The 10755-nt window shown below is 48.6% G+C and overlaps 3 protein-coding genes across 3 annotated transcripts; 1 reads left to right on the top strand and 2 right to left on the bottom strand.

Annotated features, from left to right (window-relative positions):
* Window positions 1–1015: 1015 nt before the first annotated feature.
* Window positions 1016–2478, bottom strand: H6S33_008364 (uncharacterized protein; the record flags this gene model as incomplete). The annotated part of the gene is made up of 3 exons (XM_044839998.1): window positions 1016–1461; window positions 1514–2404; window positions 2475–2478. The coding sequence occupies 3 exons, from the start codon at window positions 2476–2478 to the stop codon at window positions 1016–1018; spliced, it is 1341 nt and encodes a 446-aa protein (XP_044687909.1).
* A 1931-nt stretch (window positions 2479–4409) lies between these two features.
* H6S33_008365 (uncharacterized protein) lies at window positions 4410–5757 on the top strand (the record flags this gene model as incomplete). Its single annotated transcript, XM_044839999.1, has 3 exons — window positions 4410–5325; window positions 5379–5434; window positions 5485–5757. 3 exons carry the CDS (start codon window positions 4410–4412, stop codon window positions 5755–5757), a joined length of 1245 nt encoding a protein of 414 aa, XP_044687910.1.
* A 1734-nt stretch (window positions 5758–7491) lies between these two features.
* H6S33_008366 (uncharacterized protein) lies at window positions 7492–10464 on the bottom strand (the record flags this gene model as incomplete). The annotated part of the gene is made up of 5 exons (XM_044840000.1): window positions 7492–7740; window positions 7792–7988; window positions 8047–8268; window positions 8298–10055; window positions 10119–10464. The coding sequence occupies 5 exons, from the start codon at window positions 10462–10464 to the stop codon at window positions 7492–7494; spliced, it is 2772 nt and encodes a 923-aa protein (XP_044687911.1).
* Window positions 10465–10755: the final 291 nt, after the last annotated feature.

The raw sequence follows: 10755 nt of genomic DNA on the forward strand, positions 1-10755 counted from the left end.
ATGTATTTTCAGGCGTAGCAGAGACGTTCCGTACCTGAATTCTGAATTTAGGGAGTGTGTTGCAATTGTGTTTGATATGTGGGGGTATTTGGGCGTTGTCAGGCAACACTCTCTAACACCAGCCTGGGTACACAGCGCCTAATTATATTACCGCAGTAATTCGTCTCGGCGGACGTCGAAGTTGCCTTTTACAGCGAGTACATAAGAGGGAAGACATATTTTGGCACAACGCATTGGCACGCTTCCTAAATCCAGATTTTGAGCACGGGGGGTGTCTCTGCGCTGCACATTTAAATTAATCTTCCGACACCCTGCATGGATACATCTACGGTACGTATGGACTGACCGCCTCGTGCCCAGGCTTTTATATAGCTTGGCACGAGTTCGTAGTATACCGCGACGTTTCCTCTAGAGTCTACAAGAGGCCCATAAAACGTGAGTATCAAATCCACCAAACATGTTCCGGTCTATATATAGGTTCAAAAAGAAGAAACCTCAGTGATCAAAATGGAAGTCTTAAAACATGTTTTTCGCCCAAGTCTCACCCACGCATTTAGGAAAGCCAGGTTAATAGCCAATCAGAAGAAGGCTGAGTAGGCCGGAGACAGACGGGTGTCTCTTAATGCCTACGAATGTGTTAGCTAAAGTTTAACCTTGTGATCCTTCACGAGGGGTATGGCTTGGCGATACAGAAGTTTAATGTAGATACATGTACTTTATTGTCAGTCAGAAGTAGAAACAGCTTGGACGAGTAATAGGTTACGAACGTCTGAACCACCAGACTCAGACCTTTTTTGGCCATGGCGTCCAGCGATTTTATAAAAACTCTTATATAAACTGCACACATAAACAGGTAACCATCAATCAATCGTTCAATTACTAAATACGCACACCAGCTAAAGTACAAAACAAAGGGATAGCCAACACACGTTGACCTGGATATCACACATTAACAATTAAACGCCATCCCAATTCCGTACAAAAGAGACAACTCCTCACATCCACATAAATCAAATCACTGCATAGATTTTATCCACCCGTCAAGCGCCTCCGGAATACTCTCCAAATCGAGATACCCCCTGTTCACTAACACCATCAACGACACCAGCGCCAGAAGAACTACTCGGACAATCAAGCCGGTTTCTTTCCATATTTCCTGTTCTTTCTTGTTGTGTAGTGTTGAAATTTGCAGTTTATGAGGGATTTCCTTCTTGGCTTTGGGCTGTACTTTTTCTACTGATGGTGGGGTTGCTACTGATTTTGGTGTTGTAGTACCGCTAGTTTTAGGCGTAGGTGCACCGTTTGTAGAAGTTGAGGTAGAGAGAGAGGGGGTAGGGGCGGGGACGGGGACGGAAGTGGGTATGCCCGTGGCGGGAGCTTCAGGGCCCTGTCCGACCATGCCCTTCGACTCAGCGAGTGCTGTCGAGCGCGCAAACGAGGGATTTGACTGGTAATATTGATCTTTATAAATGTCAACAACATTCAACAATCATCAAGAAAAGGCTCTACTTACCAACAATCGGATGAATCAACACAGTCTGCTTGTTGATACTCAGCACACTATTTGTTGGCACAGTAACCCAATCACCACGCTCGAACGTCAATGGCTCACTGGCAACCATAACAAGATCTTGTCCACGATCATGTCGTTCCATCCGATAGAACCCTCCTTCTTTGTACTCGTGAAACCTTGTTCCGGACGAAAAGTATAGACTCGCTGCCTCCTCTGTCTGCGATGTCACGTAGCGTGTGCACACAACACTATGTCCATCTGTCACTGCAAAGTTCAGCAAGCTTGGCTCATCCACGCCAATCTCACTCCAGAACTCATTCAACCTCCGGATTGTCCCCAACATCGCCTGGCGCAGAAGTGTATGTCCGAACCCAGTCGGCATAGGCGGATTCTTTGGGTCTACGCCCAGCGACGCAAGGGTATCAAGGTACAGCGCGAACGCCCACTCGCTGTCTGTTGAGCCCTCAACAATCAAGAAGAACTCGTCCTTTATGCTGCTAACTAGCCTCCTCTTGATTCTGGTAAAGTTTGCCAAGTGACCATTGTGCATAAACATCAGACTACCGTAGGAGAACGGGTGGCAGTTGCTCTCGCTGAGGGCGCCTGTGGTGGTAGCGCGGACATGGGCGAAGACTAGACTTGAGACGGTCTTTTTGGCGATGCGGGCAAGGTTGACGCAATTCCAGGCGGGGGTGGTGGACGTGAAGATGCAGGGCTCGGAGGATAATTCGGGGGTCGTGTAGTAGCCGACGCCGAAGCCATCGCCATTGTGAGGACGGCGGTCCAGGCGGAGACGGCAGTCATAAGATTGGGTGAGGATTGAGTGCGTAGGGTTGAGGATTAGGTCCGAGAGAAGGATTGGGTTGGAACCTTTGTAGACGAGGAAGCGACCTGGGGGGGGGGGGTGTTAGTGAGTCATTCCAACCTAACTTGTCAAGGGGGAGCTTGGGGGAGAGCTTACACATGGTTATGAGCCTTGAGAGAACGTGGAATTGGGATGTCAATAATGAGTGTATTATAGAAGAGAGGAGAGGAAAGAGAGTGAAGGGGCTGAAGAGAAATAGCTAACTAGAGCTTGTTACGTAGCCAGGAGAAGTCCTCTTCTTTATCGGTAGAGTATCATGCAGGAGTTAGCACCACAAGATGGAGCTGAATGTCGCGATTTTCGGGTTTCTTCCGCCACTCACGCGAGCGAATTTTCCTTGGCAACACAACCAAATTCCACCCTATCTGCGGTGTTTTTCTTGCCAGTCCGAATAAAAAGATTCAGCTTCCGGTACTTTACGACGTCACAGATAAATTGTTTTCTTGGTTATCTGTTCTACGATTCCAAGAGAGTCCTCTATATCAGATAGATAGATTATCACTCACTATTCGGATGCGCTAGACAAGATGAACAAGATGGACAGGTTGGATGGACCCTGAGTGAGCCATGAGGTCCCATGACCGGGTTTGGTGTAGTGCGAAAAAGGGTGCCCAGGGATCTGCACTAGGGCCTGAGAGGGTCACGTGCCTGAGAGGATCACGTGCCTGGTCTGATGTCACCAAAAATGGACACGGCTCTGGAGCTCTTCACTTCATTATTCGATGAAGTGTTTACATATCACGATCAATAAAGCACTGCTACTGCTAACATCATAGTGACTGGTAAATGGATCCAATTCCTTAGAAATGCAGATAGAGAGCTCTTACCGGGAAACCTTCAATATTTGCACATCTTCAAGAGAAGTGCATCAACTCGTTACACCGCTTACATTATATAAATACGAGGTCATATTGTGCACTTGAGACTTTGACTTTGGTTCCAATATCCAAGGAACTGTCCTAATTCTAGGTTTTCTGCGCTCTACGCGTGATAATGAACATTTGAGCTATGTCAGTGCTCAGGGTAATAGCAAGAGGGTCATCCCGAGAGACGTTATGAATTCCCATAGACAAGATAAAAAGTGAACTTTCCCACTGGACCGCCATGCTGGGATGTTTTGTGGGACTCGAGACCTTAAAAAGCCATGCGGGAGATTCCATTGCGACATCCATCTGTGTAACTCAACTCACCACCAAACATATTGTATCACTCAAGGCCTCACATCGAGCATCCAAACCACAAGCTTTCCCCCTGCTCACGTCATCCCTCGCATCGGGGCCTCCCTAGAGTAGAACTCGGTACTTTAGATGGGATCGATCTGATGCTCTGGTCTACCTAATCTGCTGGTATCGCACCTTGGATAGATAAACCGGCAAGTGCTTCCGGCGCCTCCAACCTTTCAACTGCGTGGTCAAATTAAAGTTGTCATACGGCACAGCTCTCATTCATTTAGAGTAGAGTGCTCTAGAGTTACATCCTTAGTCAACGCCATTCGGGATGGTGGCCCCAATTCAGATTAGGTACGGGCTGCATGCTACGCCTATCTGATGGTGCAGCGATTGGAGGATGTTCCGGTGCTGAACAGCGGAGATTGCATGAAGCGACAGGGGATATGGATTCATCCCTGTGCCAACAACCCGGCAAGCCAACATCCCGAGAATAGGACGAGAGGCAGAAGGTAAGGGTTGCCGAAGAAAGGACGGTTGTGGTTGTGGTGGCTAGGGCGTGCATCCAGAGTACTTATTATCACTGGGCACCTACTCTACTTCAATTTGCTGCTGTAGATACAACAACACAACCACCGCCACGTCCTTTCTCTTATCCCTTCTCCTCCTTCTCACCTTCTCCTCCACCACCGGTGCTTCAAAACGTCTCGCTGCTGCTTTTATAGAATATATAGCTGTTAATTGCGTATGGATTTCCCATTTTATCACCCACCCCCGAGTCTTCTCTGTTATTGTTGACTCATCTAACATTCACTGAGCTCTGAACAGATTAATCCACTCAATTGAACCCCATACATTCACAAACATGACAGAGGCCACAGCACCAGTTGCCGAGACCCCCGTTGAGACCCCCGTTGAGACCCCTGTGGTCCCCGCAGTCGTTGACGAGAAGGCCCCGGCAACCGAGACGACGACACCGACAGCTGAAACAAAAACAACAACCGAGGCCGCACCCCCAGCCGAGGCCGCACCAGTCTCCGACACCCCTGCAGCTGCTCCTGCCGAGACCCCTGCACCAGTTTCCGCCGCCCCTAAACTCACAATCCATCCAGAGGTCATTCCAAACGCTGAGTTGGCCGCAGAGGAGGCCAAGGACAACAAACGCTACACGCCTTTCATTAACCCCAAGCCCGATTGCAACCCCCCGAAGACCGAGGCTATAACCACCGAACAGGAGACTAAATATGCCGAGCTTCTTGCCTACATCGAAAAGCTCGAGTCCGTCCCCGCCTCCACCGAGAAGGGTGCCGAATCCAAGCCCCTCGACGATGAGGAGAAGATGTGGTTGACGCGGGAATGCCTCCTCCGCTACCTCCGCGCCACAAAGTGGAACGTCGCCAACGCAAAGAAGCGTGTGGAGGGCACGTTGACCTGGCGCCGGGAGTACGGTGTCCGCGAGCACACTGGAGACTATATCTCGCCGGAGCTTGAGACAGGAAAGATGTACACACTGGGTTTCGACAACGACGCGCGGCCGTGTATTTACCTGAACCCCGGGAGACAGAATACCGAGAAGGGCCCGAGACAGGTGCATGCGCTGGTGTACATGCTTGAGAGAGTCATTGATATCATGGGACCGGGACAGGAGACTTTGGCGCTCCTAATCGACTTCAAGAGTGCGACAAGCAGCACGAGTCCTTCGGTTGGGCAGGGAAGAGAGGTGTTGAACATTTTGCAGATGCACTATCCCGAGAGATTGGGGAGGGCGTTGATCATCAACAGTGAGTATCCCTCTACAGGTCATAGAAGCCGAACTATAACTAACACAACTCAGTCCCTTGGTTCGTGTCACTCTTCTTCAAGGCCATCAACCCATTTATTGATCCCTTGGTAAGCCCGCTTTAGACGCCCAACAACCAATTCCCACTAACAATCTCTAGACCCGTGAAAAACTCATTTTCAACGAGGACCTCCGCAAATACGTCCCCGCCGACCAGCTCGACATCAAGTTCGGCGGAGACAGCAACTTTGAGTACCAGAACCCCAAATACTGGCCCGAGATCCTGCGCATCGCTGGCGAGCGCCGCGCTGCATACACAGCACGATGGAAGGAGCTTGGATCCAAGGTCGGCACCAGCGAGGTTGTGCTGAGGGGCGGAAAGAGCAGTGTAGACGAGGTGGCAGAGGAGTTGGCTAAGATGGCTATGGATTAGATCTAGAAGTACATGTTGTAATACCTCTTTTTTTTTTTTTTTGGCGGTACTACTAGATAGATAGACACGTTTTGAGATTTCTTTCTACGAGTACGCATGTTTTAAAATTATGATTTTAGTAACCTAGAGAAAGTTTTGTGGGCATGAGTTGTTGAAATAAAGAAATGAAGTACATACGTACTAGCCAACCATCCTTGGCGCACAAATATCATTTCTAGCCACCAACACACATGGGCGAGTGGTCTAACGGTTAACCCTCGCCAAAGAACACCGCGAGGTTTAGCCCTGCTTTCGATCACAGAAGGCCAGGGTTCGACCCAGGGGTGGGAGTAGTGCCAGTTCGTCCCGGAACCGCACAGTACTTTTTGTTCTTTTTTTGTGTATGAAAGAAGAGATACTATCCTTTGAACCGTCAGGCCGAACTGTAATTAGCGGAACCTAACGCAAAATGGAAATCGTGATATGGTAAACGCAAGATTTATATGTATGTCTGTCTTGCAACGTATAATTCATCACACACGAGCTCTGTGATGGTTTCTGTCATTGCTGCTCCTACAGGCGTGCCTTATATCACGATTTCTACTTTGCGTTAGGTTCCGCTGATTACAATTCGGCCTGACGGTTCAAGGGATAACCACCCAAAACGTACCGCTTGGGGTCTTTTTTTATTTTGGTAATAGTGCGCAATACCCCCCAGTATAAAGCCGCAGTTGAATTTGACATTCCGTGGCATTTGGGGGTGGCATTTTGGGTGAGCCCATTGCCACGCAGAGGTCAGGGTTAGGTTCCGCTCTTGGCCAATCAGAGGGCGAGTAGGTTCGCAGAATTAAGGGTAGTACATATTAGGTTAAGCCGGATTTTTTTGTTTGTGATGTGCGGGGTGAAGAGTTTGTTGGTCGCCCGCTCCAATCATGCGTAACCAAATGGTTCCATTCATCCGCCCAGATCATGGCATATCACTCGACACGCTAATTCGCCAATATCTTGGCACCACAGAAACTAGAATTACTAGCGAATGACTGTGCTTAAGATAATCCCGGACAGGTTCTTTAGGACAAAGAGGGGGTTAGAGCGTTAAGTGAACCGTGCAGACCTTACTACGACTTACCGTAAGCAGTCAACTTGTGCTGGACCCAAATACCATTGATTTAATACCGAGATCCATTCTGCTACAACACCTAGGCCTCTGTTTATCATGAGTGCTATCACTGGTTCTTTGCTTGATTGGCCCTCGCCTCCGTTCATGTGGTCTCTGCCACCGCGGTACATTTTTCTAGGGACCTTGAGTCCCGAAAGACAGCAGGGATGCACGCGGGTGTGAGGAAAGTTTGAGATGTTGATTGAAAGACTGGTATCCAGATTGGTTGGGCAGGTCACAGAGCAAGAGACGACTCGCCAAAAAATTTAAATCTCGTATTCCATGTTATGTATTCTACGTTCCTCATCATATCGTCGTCTCATATCCAGCGCATATCAAACACACAGGGCAGTATCGTATCATAAAGCAATATACATATCAGGCACAGAAAGACTTAAAAAAAACATAAAACAAGAATGATCAAAAGCACATACAAAAACAAAGCCTTATCAAGAAGGAGTTGGGAATTTACGTTATCTGTAAGTAAAGTCAAGTACCGCCCCGCTCGCCTCAAAACACACACCAAGGATGGAAAGGAACTGAGGGAAAAAAAGAAGAAAAAGCCTCACAAAAACGCCGCATCCCTTCATACCCATCTAAAACATACCACCCCACCTGCTACCTCTCACACTTGGACTATGTTCCGCTGCAGCTCCCCCCTGGGCCTGCTTCTTGCTCTTCTCTAGGGCCATGAGGCTCTCCATCTTCTCTAATGCGAGCTCGAGGAGCTCTTTTCGCTTCTGAAGGTCAATGTGTTTTCGGATCTTTGGGTCTTCGCGAGCGAAGGCCTCGACTTGCTGTATTGAGAGGTGGCGACCAAGGCGGTTGTCAAGCTCTCGAGGGAACTGAGGGGTGGGTTAGTTGATGAATGGAAGGATGAGAAAAGGGGAATATACGTTGTAGTAGAATTCTGACAGTAGCTCGACGTTCAGGAAGAGAACGGCCGTGGAGGTCAGTTTCTCGGCGACTACATCCATGAAGATCTCCGGGCAGTGATATTTGTTAACTAGGTTTGCACACTGCTTGCTCTTGAGAGCCATCAGACGCATCTTGATGAGGTCTGCTCTGTCTCTTAGGAAGACACCCTCACGTCCTGTAAGAGATCTTATCAGCACCACTCTAAATGCACCAGTTTGAATATTGAAGCTTACCCTTTTGCAAAAGTGCTTGACTAAAGCCAAAAGCCTCCGTTCCCTCCTTCACATCTGCATGCTCTCCCTGTCTAATTTTATCCACAAAGGTCATGACCTGGCCTAACTTCTTTCCACCAATAGTGGTCTTCATGTTCTTCAAAGCTTCTTCACACGCCTTCAGTTCCTCCTTTAATAACCGCTGGGCATTCTCCCTGCTGTGTGCCCACTCGCGATCATCCACTTCAATTTCAAACTTAAAGGTTTGATACAGTTCTCGACTTGGTCGCTAGTGGAATAGAATCTCTCGTTTAGAATCGCGTTAGTTGCTTCCTGGATAGCCTGCTTTGCAAAGGGATGTTCCTTGAACGTAGACTCAGAGACGAGACGGTCCATGTGCTGAGTGAGGGCGTTGGCGACCACATTGGTAGCCAGACGGCCGACACCGAGCTTTGTGAGAGAAGATGTTGAGGCGTCAAGTCGACGGTGCCAGAAAAGACTTTCCGAGTCAGCGTTTGGAAGCTCAGATAAGGGTCTTTCGTCAAGACGGCTTCGTGATTTGTCTTCTCCAAGAGGCTTGTTCCAGTATCGGGATGCCAGGAGATCAAGGACCTTCTGATCAAGTTCGTGCTTGAGAAGCTGCCTGACCTGTGGCCGGCCAAAGTGTTCAGTAAAATCCTTGAAGGAATGCTTGAATTTGTCGAGTGATTCCGCCAGATAGGTCTCTGCAGTCAATGGTCGGTCATTGTACTGTACTTTGAATTCATAGGTTGCTTCTTCAAGCTCTTGATGAATTGCATTACTTGTGCTTCGTAGACTCAATGCCATAGTCTGCTCTAGAACAGTCATGAGCTTCTTTCTTAAATTTTGAGTTCCGACTGTTAGTTGGCTGTCAGGTGCAGCAAATTCAGGGTGTGCTCCAAAGTAGGCATTTTCGTTTTTGCTAATAGCGTTGGAGATGTTGACGTTTTTGCTGCCTAGGAAGCCTAATTTTGAAGATGGCGTTCTACAGACAACCCCCACATAGCCTAGCCGCAGAGGGTAATTTCTATCCCTCAAAATCGCGCTTCCCCGTTTGGGATCCACCAAATCCATCTTTGTGATAACACCAATAGTCCTTTCACCTCTTGGGTCAACTCTTCTGCTTGCCCTCAAGGCCGTGGAATTCGCCAAGTCGACATCAGCGGCTGAAATTGCAAGAATAACGTTAGGTGCCTGGATGTATTTATCACATAAAGCCGCAATCTTTCCCTTCAATTCTTCGGGCTGATCATGGGCACTAATTTGGATATAACCCGGAAGATCAATAAGCGATAGGTCTGGGACAGTAGGGGAGTAGATATTGAGTTGTATAGGATCATCAGACACACAATCGGCCTCAGGAACAGCAAGATTGAGGTCGGTAAGTGTCCGCTGAATCTGGGTAAAGTCTGAAATGCGTCCAAGTCCAAGAGCTGGAAACTCGCCATATTCGACCGGTGACTCGGGCGTATTGATAAGGGTCAATTCAATCGGCCGGCGGGTAACCATGTTTGAGCCCTTCGGTAAGAATTCGTGACCGACAATTGCCTCCAAAACTGAACTCTTTCCTGAACTCTGCGAGCCAATAACCACGATTGAAGGAAGTTGAAGAACCCCCGTCTGTCCAACCTTCTGCAGAATGCTCCGTATTTCAATCATCTTCCTAGTCAAAACCATCATTTGGTCATCTTTGGCAGCTTGTTGATCGGTCCGCTCGTCATCATCACCAGCGCCGTATAATGCTGCGCCTGCTAGAACCGAAGCCGCAGCTTTTCTAGGGCCTCCTCCCTTTGGGTCCTGACCGCTACCACCGCCCGGATTCTCGGAGCCCTTTCCACCCCCGGAAAACAAGCCTTGCATCCATTCAGGCATCTCGGGAAGCTCAACTGAGCCGATTCCACCGGCTACTCCTCCGTAAATATCATTGACCTTCTGCTTGGCCCCAGAATAAGTCGTTCCTACAATTTCGCCAGCCGAATTGAAGACCCCTATAGCGTAATTGCCCGCCTCTGTTTAACCATAATTAGTAACAGTCCCTTCACGAGTTCGCTAGATGGGCAGCTGGTACTGACGCTGGGCCTGATACTGTACATAAGCCAAACCTGCAATCATAGCGCCACCAAACGCAGCTGGTATCCTAATAAATTTCATCATGAGCTTTGGTATAGCCCGGTGAAAGCTCAAAGCCCTAACTGTCGTAGCCCCGGCACTGTGAGCACGATAGATCTGGTTGGGCCATGTTTGCCGTTGAGACCTCAGTACAGACTCAAGACGTAGAAGGCCGCCGGAGGTAGTACTACTAGATTTTATGGTAGATGTGGATAAAGGTGCAGCCGAAAGAACACGGCGAGTGGCAATTTGAGGCCGGCGTAAAATCGCTGAGGAAACAGCTCTGGATGAGAGGAGACGGGCACTCATTTCAAGCGATGGGCGGAGATGAGCATTAATGACTGGCAAAGGGGATGTGGTCTTGTTAAGCTGGGACTAGAATAGAAACGTTTTTGTTTTTGTTTCCAGAGCTAGAGGGGTTCCTTTGGAGGGGTTCGACCGGGCCAGGATACTCGCTCGGATCAGTTGACGTGGTCGGGATTTTTTTTTTGCCTGTGACGAAACGGCTGAATAGGGCTTAGTGCAGCTTGGCTATTCTTCGGATTATCATTTTTCCATTCCCGTTGTACCTACATTCTGATTACAACACCCCCTCGATCG

The sequence above is a fragment of the Morchella sextelata genome, assembly GCF_020137385.1.
Source record: "Morchella sextelata strain SCLS chromosome Unknown scls_26, whole genome shotgun sequence".
In the NCBI taxonomy this organism is placed as follows: domain Eukaryota; kingdom Fungi; phylum Ascomycota; class Pezizomycetes; order Pezizales; family Morchellaceae; genus Morchella; species Morchella sextelata.